Raw genomic sequence first — 11,706 nt, 5'->3', positions numbered from 1 at the left:
CTGCTCTGTTCTACAATTTTGAGAAATAAAATGGGTATCTTCAGAAAGGTTACGTTATCTATCATCGTTGTTGTGAGTGGCAGGGGGATGGGCTTGGTGTCTGTGTGCGAGTGGGAAGGTGCACAGTGCACACAGCAATAAGGAGCGAAGGACACGATACCAAAAAGATAGTGCCTTCAGAAAGTATTCACACCGCTTGACTTTTTCCACATTTTGTTGTGTTACAGCCTTAATGTTAAGACTGTGTGTTACTGGCCTACACACAATACCCCATAATGTCAAAGTGAAATTGTTTTTAGAAATGTTTAGAAATGTATTAAAAATGAATAGCTGAAATGTCTTGAGTCAATAAGTATTCAACCCCTTTGTTATGGCAAGCCTAAATAAGTTCAGGAGTAAAAATGTGCTAAACAAGACATTTTGTAAATTTGATATTTCTGTATTTGCAAAAATTTCTAAAAACACGTTTTCACTTTTTCATTATGGTGTGTAGATGGTCGAGATTTATTATTATTTTAATTCAGGCTGTAACAAAATGTGGAATAAGTCAATGGGTATGAATACTTTCTGAAGGCACTGTAGAACGCAAAAAAGATCTAGAAATAAAAACTAAATTCTTGCGATACATGCATTTGAAACATTGCGTTAAAACATGAATTTGAATCGCCCAGCCCTATATATGCCTTATATATCACACAATGTCTGGATGCAATATTCTACACTGAAATCTGTAACTCTCGTAATTCCAAATGCGTCTGTGGATATTTTTCGTGCCGACAACAATGACAATTCATCTTTGTCTTTAATGCAGGGTTTGATACAACCGTCAGAAGCTATTGAGTGGAATGGTTGCTTTCTATGTTATAGAGTGGAATGTTTTTTCTGCTGGTGTATCCTGAGGTAGCTCCTCTCGGAGAACCTCTTCCCGCAGTGAGTACAGGCGAATGGCCTCTCTCCCGTGTGGACCTTCAGGTGCATCTTCAGCTGGCGTAAGAATCTCTTCTGACAACAGGGTCAGCTGTATTATTTCTCCCCTGTGTGGACCCTCTGGTGTCTCTTCAGGTGACCAGCCTGAGCGAAGGCCATGGGACACTGGGTACAGCTGAAGGGTTTCTCCCCTGTGTGGACCCTCTGGTGTCTCTTCAGGTCACCAGCTTGAGCGAAGGCCATGGGACACTGGGTACAGCTGAAAGGTTTCACCCCTGTGTGGACCCTCTGGTGAATCTCCACCTTCTGGGGGCAGCTGAAGCCTTTGTTACAGAACATGCAGAGGAACCGTTTCTCTTTACTTTTGCCTGATGTTGCTCCCCCACCCCGAGCTCTAGCTGTGTCATTTGAGTTCAATCTCTTATCGAAAAGGACAAGGCGGTGTGGATCAGTAGGCCCCATCGATCTGGACACTTGGTTGCGATCCCTGAACGTGTGTAAAGGGGAGTGGGTCGTGACATTTGGATTTGTCTCTAAGCTTTCCCTGTAATCTAAGAAATCTCTGCCCTGTGTGAGTCCATCTCCTAGGTGACTATCTGAATTCCATGTGGGAGGAACGTCGCCCTCCACTTTCACAGTCACTTCATCTACGCCCAGACACTCGCCTTTCTCATCTAGGCAACCTTCAGAGTATGCACTACTACTGTACCGGTTCCAGTCCCCTCTAGACGGATCAGCCTGTGTCTCTAAACCCAAGGGCATGTTGCTAGGGTCCATCTCTGTAGCGTAAGAACAAGACGGATCATCACCTCCAGTGTCTAACGAGTCACCATCACCATGGGAATGAACAGTCCTCTGGCTCTGGTGAAATACAGGTAAATACTCTGAGTCAGGAGGACAGCCCAGTCTCTCTGGGTCTGATCTGTGGTCAGATCCTCTGTGTAATTGCATTTGTGTTACAGTTAAAGTCTCGGTGTCTGTCTCTGACTTCAGGACGTCGATCGGCGTTCCACTGACCTCCGTGATGCTGTGTCGGGTCCTGGGCTGCGCAGTGGTGGGGTTTGCTGTGGCTACAGGGGGCGCTCCAGCCGCTCCATTCTGGATGTCTCTGCTGTGCCATGGGTCCTCCTTTCCTTCAGACCTCTCCTTCTCGACCCCAGGACCTGCAGCTTCTGTAGACTGACACCAGAAGAGTGGAGGTTAAAAACGGTACATGAGTTAAGTTGGATAACAATGTCGTAAGGAAGTCTCACAAGCTCCCCTATGGCAGATAAATGAGGATGTACATGTAAGCAAGTGAGTAGATGAGGGTAGCCTTTCTGAAAAACTGGTCACATATGATGCACTGTAATTTAATGTAACACTATTACACTAACCTCTATCACGATAACGTTCTGGGTTGAGGTTCCACTCCCCTCATCAACAGTGATTGGTTGGTCATCTCTGCATGTATTGTGTTTGGCTGGCTTCACAAAGCTCTTGTGGCCTCCAGGGAGATGTCTTTCACCTGAGAGAATGATTGGGGGAAAAGAAGAGGTTTAGGTACCGTCAATGGTCAACAGTATATAGTACACTATTGACACTGTCGTCTAGAATTGGCAAGGATGTAAGGTATCACTTCTTGATATAATATTTATTGATCAGTGTATTATATTCCATGCATAACATTGTTTTCATTGAGTATATAGAAAACGCACTAAATCAAGAATCTGTTTAGAATATGATATGTCTTTGCACAAGATAGCTTACTAATCAGGGGAATTATTTCACACCATCCAACTGACCAAGACCCAATTCTGGATAATACATCTGAACACAGAGCGGAATGGGGCGACAGTCACTGAGCAATTTATGAACTGCGACAGTCAATGAGCTATATATGAACAGCGACAGTCAATGAGCTATATATGAACATGAAGCTGCTCAGCTTCGGCCTTCTGCAAAATGTACCTCTTGCCATTCTTCTGTGTCGGTCAAGGATCTTGACACTACTGGGACTAGCAACGGCGCGCTCCCGTGCCACCTTCAGTTCCAGTAGTTGTAGTTTCCTTTGCAATGACCTGTTTTCTTTCTGGCTTTGAGTTATTTCCAAACGAAACACTGCATAGTCGTCGTCTACGAGTTTACAGATCTCTACCACAGCTGCGTTCGCTAGCACCTCCATGATGGATGCTATTTGTGTGTGAAAAACCATACAGTTAGCCATTGTTAGCTAGCGTAATGTTACTTAGCAACTAGTTAGCGTTACATAGATAACATCCATCAACCAAGTCCTGTCTTCAACGCAAATTAAACACTAGACGGGGTACGTATGTGATGCTGTGCAGTTAAATTAGTCATATTTTGAGTTCCATGATGTTAATAAACGGATTCATAACAACAATAAAACCTCTAACGTGGAAATTGTTCATGGTCACTGTTCACTTCCGTTTACTTCTTCTTCTCTGGTAAAGTGCCAGTCGGTTTGAAATAGAACGTTGTGGGCACCGCCCGCCTGTGGTGAAAACAACCTGTGGTTACCTAATTGTCTCACAGCAAAAACTTGACATTTTTCCCACGGAATTTTGTTGTCTGCTTGTTTTAGTACATTACAAAACTAAATTTAAGAAAATTACAACATGTCTAAAGATTACATTGCCAGCTCCCAAGCATTCTCACTATTTAGAAAAACGTAATATTGTTCTTCACTCAAGCCCCTCTTCTTGAAGGCGCTAACGTTAGCCACGGTAGTGCTAGCTAGTTACCAACCTTAACATTAAACTAGCCAAGACCAACAACACACTATAAAGCTACAAGTAGTGTGTGGAGTTACAATCGGACTATCCAAAAACGATTTAAATGTCTTACCTGTGAATACATTTTTTCCACACACATAGCTAAGTGTAGCCCCCCCCCCCCCTTCTAATTCCCTTAATTTTGTCACTAGAGTCAAATACTTTCTATAGAACAAACTTCACGCTGTGGCGCTCCATCAAATTAATTTAACATAAATTATGTAGCCTACGGTTGAAAGAGTAGTAGCCTATGTGGTTTTTCTGTAGCCTATACAGTAGCATGGATACCAAATGTATTACAATGTCATGAGAAAGACACTTTTAAATCATTAACCAGGAGAGAGTGCAGGAGAAAGTCAACTAAAAAGGCACGGGGCAGACAGCTTTGGAACGGCTACGGCATCATGAAAAAGAAGTGGACAACCATTGGTGCTGAAAGTAATTCATTTCAATAATTGTCTTCATTTTAATTCGACTTCACCAACTACAAGAGGGCTTTGTTGTTGCCCATTTCTTCCTATTCCAAAAAATAATTGGTGGGCCAACCTGTATGAAAGACGCAATTATGCTATCCATAGATTTGTCAGTATAGCAAAATCCTCCAATACTCCTTAATAAATACCTGTCACGAGAATTTTCAATCCCAATGATAATAACTGACAATCAATAGCTCTGACCAATCCCCGAGATCTGTAAAACCATGGGTTTAATAATAATTAGTCAAAGACTCAGCTTATGCAAAAAGATAGTACAGTTTATTCAGAGAACGTTCTAAAGTCCATTATACAAAGACATCCATTTTATAGCTGCGCACCATACTTCCACACAAACAGTAGAAATCCTACGCACATACATACAAACAGTAGGTGAGTTGTATCCACTGTTTATCACTACCAAGCCGGCAGTTCCATTCCCCCGAGATTAGAGAAACCTTGAGAAGTACTCCCTATGCTATCATAAGTTCCTTAGAGGCCTAGCCAGGTCGGTCCAAACACAGTTTTAATTGTTCTTCGGTATTTTCCTAGGCACCCACATCCAAGTTCAAATCCTAAGCTACGCCTTGCTCAGACAGTCTGTTTTTCCACTATACAGATACATTGTTTAACCTAATTCCGACTAAAACTACACACATCAGATTATAATTTTATGATTCTAATCAATTTCATACAGTTATAAGGTTTCAGAGTGGAATTATTTTATCATTATCTTTCAACATATACATTATTTTATCAATACCTCTGTGTATTATTATTTTTATTTAACCTTTATTTAACTAGGCAAGTCAGTTAATTATGAACAAATTCTTATTTACAATGATGCCTATCAAAAGGCAAAAGGCCTCCTGTGGTGATGGGAATGGGATTAAAATAAATATATGACACAACACACATCACGACAAGAGAGACTCCACAACACTACATAAAGAGAGACATATGACAACATAGCATGACGAGCCTGTCTGCCATTCTGTACCTTCTTGGACTCTGATCTGGTTTTGACCTTTTGCCTGTCCACGACCATTCTCTTGCCTACTCCTTTTGGATTAATAAATATTGTAAGACTCCAACCATCTGCCTCCTGTGTCTGCCTCCTGGTCTCGCCTTGTGCCATGATAGTGGCAACTCATTTACCGTCTATCATCAAGGCCCTAGACATGCTTCTTGCTAGCTGCAGACAAAGCCAAATCTGAGGCAAAAAGTCTGAAAAGCTACTTCATGTCTTTCAAGGCAATCTTCCTGCTCACTTTCTAAAGGGTTGCAGTGTATTGAGAATAGAAGCCTAATTCTTCAGTCAGGAAATACTTCTCTGGACACTGAAGCAGCTCACATTAAGGCACTACAGGAAGAAATACAGGCTCTGCGTAATCAATGGGACGCTCTTCTGGCAGAAGCCTCCATGGTGGCAAATGAAATGGGTGTAACTACTCAGTTTCACAGTGAACAGAGGAGCCGCCAGAAAAAAAGAAAATGTTTCCCTGATGAGACTGAAGATGACATAGCAGATGACCAGAAGATGACATCGCAGATGAACAGAAGTCAGACACTGGATTTTGCAACACAGTGTTTGATGTGGCTCTGGATAGTATAATCAGTCAGTTGGACATGCGGTTCCACACGATTGCAGCTATATGCGAGGAGTTTTCACCAATATTCACATTTAGAAAAATGACTGAAAACCAAATTTGTGTATCTTGCCACAAATTGAGAAAAAGTACTCCAAAGATCTCACAGACGGATTTGAAAATGAAGTGCGACATCTAAAGACGATATATGGTGCCCCTTTCTCAGATGATGTTTCTCCTGTAGAGCTCCTAAATGCCATCGACAAGATGCAGCTACAGAGCATTTTTGGAGAGGTGTGCATTGCACTTCGAATCTTCTGTACAATGCCTGTAACAGTTGCTGGAGGTGAACGTGCCTTCATCAAGCTGAAACTTATAAAGAACTATCTAAGATCTACAATGTGCCAAGACAGGTTGAACAGCCTTGCCAGCCTTTCAATTGAAAACCAGTTCGCTAGAAAAAAAATCTTTAAAGACATTATGAATGAGTTTGCTCACAAGAAGGCTTGATGCTGGGCTCTTGGTGCAGTGTAACCTCTGAGTTTTGTTTACAGGGAACAAACACAAGGACAAATGCCTTAAAACCTGTTCTACCAAGTCTGCCCGGGGATTGTGCAAAATAATGTTTCAGAGTATGTTCTGCTATGGTTTATCTCCTGTTGAACTTACTCAGGAATGCCCACATAATGTCTTGACACTACAGTTGCCGTTTCACAGATGCTTGTTCTCTGTAGGCACCACATTTATGCCTGCAGTCCAGATAGTTCAGGATGTATTTTTATTTTGGGTATGTTATTTAGGCATATATTTAGGAATTATGCATAGAGCAGAAGAGGGTTAGCATTGTTTATAAGAATTGGTAAGAAATTATTTAATCTGAAACATGGATCATTGGGTAATTTCTTCCTTAAAACAGACTACAATACCATATATATAAAAAAAGTCACCAATTGTGTAGTTATTTATGATAATGCATCATAAAAATCTCATGACACAGACAGCTTTTGTTAACATTAAGAACCAGAAATGTTTGCAATACTGTTAATATAGGCAAAGGATGAAGGTGGAAACAAGAATCTGCATAATTGTAGTATAGAGCAGCAGAAGCTTATAATTAGTACATTTAATAACACATATTGTTCAGTACGTTATTTTAATCTGAAACATTATGATTTCTAGGTTAGGGGCCGGTAGTTTTTTTCTCTCCATGGGGCCCCAAAATTCTGGCAACACCCCTGCTTACCCTACCTGTATGCAGCGGAGGTTGCAGGAGACGATGATGGAAAGCATGGTCTGTCTGCACCGCGAGCTATCACATTGGCGGGCTTCCTGCAGGAGTGCATGTTGACCACTGGGTAGCCCCTTTCTTCCTCACAAATATCTTAATAAATTCACGAGAATATGTTACACTTTCATCACACAATATTTAAGGCAGTGCGAAGTTACAGCTATCTTCAAACATATAACCAGTAGCTACCCAAACTAGGACTATCTGAACGCCATGTGGCTTTACCCTATTGTTCTGACAAAGATGCATCCGTAGTATGTTAATAGATTGCTAAACTGTATATATGCATAACTTTTATATGGATAATATAAACATAGGTCTGGCCTACTCTGTTTTTGCCATGCAAAACTGGAGAAAATTAAACAAGTGCTCTCTTGAGACTAATCTGGATATGCTGCCCGCCTTTGAGCGCTAATGCTGATGACTGGTAATTGGACAACAATCAAGCCATGCAACATTTTGGTTCTGAAGCATTGATTAGCATTGAGGCTCTGCATCTGTCCTCGTGCTCCTAGACCTTAGTGCTGCTTTTGATACCATCGATCACCAAATTCTTTTGGAGAGATTGGAAACCCAAATTGGTCTACACGGACAAGTTCTGGCCTGGTTTAGATCTTATCTGTCGGAAAGATATCAGTTTGTCTCTGTGGATGGTTTGTCCTCTGACAAATCAACTGTAAATTTCGGTGTTCCTCAAGGTTCCGTTTTAGGACCACTATTGTTTTCACTATATATTTTACCTCTTGGTGATGTCATTCAGAAACATAATGTTAACTTTCACTGCTATGCGGATGACACACAGCTGTACATTTCAATGAAACATGGTGAAGCCCCAAAATTGCCCTTGCTGGAAGCCTGTGTTTCAGACATAAGGAAGTGGATGGCTGCAAATTTGAGACTTTTAAACTCGGACAAAACAGAGATGCTTGTTCTAGGTCCCAAGAAACAAAAATATCTTCTGTTGAATCTGACAATTAATCTTGATGGTTGTACAGTCGTCTCAAATAAAACTGTGAAGGACCTCGGCGTTACTCTGGACCCTGATCTCTCTTTTGACGAACATATCAAGATGTTTCAAGGACAGCTTTTTTCCATCTACGTAACATTGCAAAAATCAGAAACTTTCTGTCCAAAAATGATTCAGAAAAATTAATCCATGCTCTTGTCACTTCTAGGTTAGACACTGCAATGCTCTACTTTCCGGCTACCCGGATAAAGCACTAAATAAACTTCAGTTAGTGCTAAACACGGCTGCTAGAATCTTGACTAGAACCCCAAAATTTGATAATTTTACTCCAGTGCTAGCCTCTCTACACTGGCTTCCTGTTAAGGCAAGGGCTGATTTCAGGGTCTTACTGCTAACCTACAAAGCATTACATGGGCTTGCTCCTACCCATCTTTCCGATTTGGTCCTGCCGTACATACCTACACGTACGCTATGGTCACAAGACGCAGGCCTCCTAATTGTCCCTAGAATTTCTAAGCAAACAGCTCCTATAGAGCTCAATTTTTATGGAATGGTATGCCTACCCATGTGAGAGACGCAGACTCGGTCTCAACCTTTAAGTCTTTATTGAAGACTCATCTCTTCAGTAGGTCCTATGATTGAGTGGTCTGGCCCAGGAGTGTAAAGGTGAACGAAAAGGGACTGGAGCAACGAACCACCCTTGCTGTCTCTGCCTGGCCGGTTCCCCTCTCTCCACTGGGATTCTCTGCCTCTAACCCTATTACAGGGGCTGAGTCACTGGCTTACTGGTGCTCTTCCATGCCATCCCTGGGAGGGGTGCGTCACTTGAGTGGGTTGAGTCACTGACGTGATCTTATGTCTGGGTTGTGCCGTGGCGGAGATCTTTGTGGGCTATACTCGGCCTTGTCTCAGGATGGTAAGTTGGTGGTTGAAGATATCCCTCTATTGGTGTGGGGGCTGTGCTTTGGCAAAGTGGGAGGGGTTATATCCTGCCTGTTTGGCCCTGTCCGGGGGTATCATCGGATGGGACCACAGTGTCTCCCGACCCCTCCTGTCTCAGCCTCCGGTATTTATACTGCAGTAGTTTGTGTTGGGGGGCTAGGGTCAGTCTGTTATATCTGGAGTATTTCTCCTGTCTTATCCGGTGTCCTGTGTGAATTTAAGTATGCTCTCTAATTCTTTCTTTCTTTCTCTCTCTCGGAGGACCTGAGCCCTAGGACCATGCCTCATGACTATCTGGCCTGATGACTCCTTGCTGTCCCCAGTCCACCTGGCCGTGCTGCTGCTCCAGTTTCAACTGTTCTGCCTGCGGCTATGGAACCCTGACCTGTTCCCTGGATGTGCTACCTGTCCCAGACCTGCCGTTTCCAACTCTCTAGGGACAGCAGGAGGGGTAGAGACACTCTGAATGATAGGCTATGAAAAGCCAACTGACATTTACTCCTGAGGTGCTGACCTGTTGCACCCTCGACAACCACTGTGATTATTATTATTTGACCCTGCTGGTCATCTATGAACATTTGAACATCTTGGCCAAGTTCTGTTATAATCTCCACCCGGCACAGCCAAAAGAGGACTGGCCACCCCCATAGCCTGGTTCCTCTCTAGGTTTCTTCCTACGTTCTGGCCTTTCTAGGGAGTTTTAGCCACCGTGCTTCTACATCTGCATTGCTTGCTGTTTGGGGTTTTAGGCTGGGTTTCTGTACAGCACTGAGATATCAGCTAATGTAAGAAGGCCTTTATAAATACATTTGATTTGATTTCTTTGACAATCATTTGGTGCAAAACCATATGTTGGAAACCAGAGAGAATAGGCAAAGGTATACATATAAAATACAAATGGTATGTATATGTTGCCAATTGAAATATGTATGAATAATTTTCCTTCCTGTATCTTTGTAGTGTCTGGGTGTATTGATACACCATCTAAAGTGTAATTAATAACTTCCCCATGCTGAAAGGGATATTCAATGTCTGCTTTTTAGGTTTTACCCATCTACCAATAGGTTCCCTTCTTTCAGAGGCATTGGAGAACCTCCCTGGTCTTTGTGGTTTAATCTGTGTTTGAATTTCACTGCCCGACTGAGGGACATAACAGATAACTGTATGTGTTGGGTATAGAGAGGTACTAATTCAAAAATCATGTTAAACGCTATTATTGCATAGAGTGAGTCCATGCAACTTGTGACTTGTTAAGCAAATGTTTACTCCTGAACTTATTTTGGCTTGCCATAACAAAGGGGTTGAATACTAATTGACTCAAGACTTTTCATTTTGTAAAATTTTCTAAAAACATCATTCCACTTTGACATCATGGGGTATTGTGTGTAGGCCAGTGACAAGAAATCTCCATTTAATCAATTTTAAATTCAGCCTGTAACACAACAAAATATGTAAAAAGTAAAAGGGGTCTGAATACTTTCTGAAGGCACTTTAAACATGATGTTGTGGATAAAAAAGTCAGCTATGTATGATAAGTGAAAAGTCATCATCAGACAAACCTGACTGAACTATTTTGAAGAGTATTTGTTTGTTAGTGTATGTGTAGGTATATTTAGTAAGTCTATAATGGTTATAAAGTGCTGTTGGGTGTAAGTCAAAATGACTAAACATTAAACAAGTTTTAAATACACCATATGAAAACCACACAAACATGCCTGAACAAAAAATCTGCATTTACTTGATGAATTGCATTAATTTTCTTATTAAAAGTGTCAAAACAATAGTTGAATGGAAGTAATGAAAAAGACATTTGTGAACATCATATAGCTTACAGTACAAACACAATATGCAACAGACTTTTTAGGCTTACAGTACCTTCGGAAAAGGATTTAGACCCCTTGACTTTTTTCACATTTTGTTTAGGTTACAGCTTTACTCTAAAATTGATTCAATAGTTTTCCCCCTCATCAATCTACACACAATACCCCCATAATGACAAAACAAAAACAGGTTTTTAGACATTTTTGCTAATTTATTAAAAATAAAAACTGAAATATCACATTTACATACGTATTCAGACCCATTACTCAGTACTTTGTTGAAGCACCTTTGGCAGCAATTACATCCTAGAGTCTTCTTGGGTATGCCACTACAAGTACGGCACACCTGTATTTGGGGAGTTTCTCCCATTCTTCTCTGCAGATCCTCTCAAGCTCTGTCAGTTTGGATGGGGAGTGTTGCTACACAGCTATTTTCAGGTCTCTCCAGAGATGATCGAAGTCTGGGCTCTGGCTGGGCCACTCAAGGACATTGAGACTTGTCCCTCCTGCATCGTCTTGGCTGTGTGCTTAGGGTCGTTGACCTGTTGGAAGGTGAACCTTCGCCCCAGTCTGAGGTCCTGAGCGCTCTGGAGTAGGTTTTCATCAAGGATCTCTCTGTACTTTGCTCCGTTCTACTTTGCCTTGATCCTGACTAGTCTCCCAGTCCCTGCCACTGAAAAACACCCCCAAAGCATGCCTGATTACTCAGTTTGACCGGGAAGCCTGAACCAGGAAGAGTCTTGGTGGTTCCAAACTTCTTCATTTAAGAATGATGGAGGCCACTGTGTTCTTGGAGACCTTCAATGCTGCAGAAATGCTTTGGTACCCTTCCCCAGATCTGTGCCTCGACATAATCCTGTTTTGGAGCTCTACGGACAAATCCTTCAACCTCATGGCTTGGTTTTTGCTCTGACATACACTGTCAA

General features: G+C 41.8%; 1 protein-coding gene across 1 annotated transcript; it reads right to left on the bottom strand.

The window, feature by feature from the left end:
* Positions 1-500: 500 nt before the first annotated feature.
* LOC120053020 (zinc finger protein 34-like) lies at positions 501-3,340 on the bottom strand. Its single transcript, XM_039000272.1, has 3 exons — positions 2,878-3,340; positions 2,304-2,434; positions 501-2,106 (listed from the first exon to the last, which is right to left on the bottom strand). The coding sequence occupies exons 1-3, from the start codon at positions 3,131-3,133 to the stop codon at positions 1,024-1,026; spliced, it is 1,470 nt and encodes a 489-aa protein (XP_038856200.1). The 5' UTR covers positions 3,134-3,340; the 3' UTR covers positions 501-1,023.
* Between the last annotated feature and the right edge of the window lie 8,366 nt (positions 3,341-11,706).

Source organism: Salvelinus namaycush, chromosome 8, assembly GCF_016432855.1.
Source record: "Salvelinus namaycush isolate Seneca chromosome 8, SaNama_1.0, whole genome shotgun sequence".
NCBI classification, from domain to species: domain Eukaryota; kingdom Metazoa; phylum Chordata; class Actinopteri; order Salmoniformes; family Salmonidae; genus Salvelinus; species Salvelinus namaycush.
The sequence above is the reverse complement of the archived record's forward strand: the minus strand, read 5'-3'. Positions and strand labels throughout refer to the sequence as shown.

What these genes read in the sequence shown, in the direction of transcription:
- LOC120053020 (XM_039000272.1), bottom strand. Translation starts at nt 3,133, where the DNA reads ATGGCTAACTGTATGGTTTTTCACACACAAATAGCATCCATCATGGAG. An exon ending in ACACAGAAGAATGGCAAGAG is followed by an intron (nt 2,435 to 2,877) that starts GTACATTTTGCA and finishes TCATTCTCTCAG; the next exon opens with GTGAAAGACATCTCCCTGGA. An exon ending in AGAACGTTATCGTGATAGAG is followed by an intron (nt 2,107 to 2,303) that starts GTTAGTGTAATA and finishes TTCTGGTGTCAG; the next exon opens with TCTACAGAAGCTGCAGGTCC.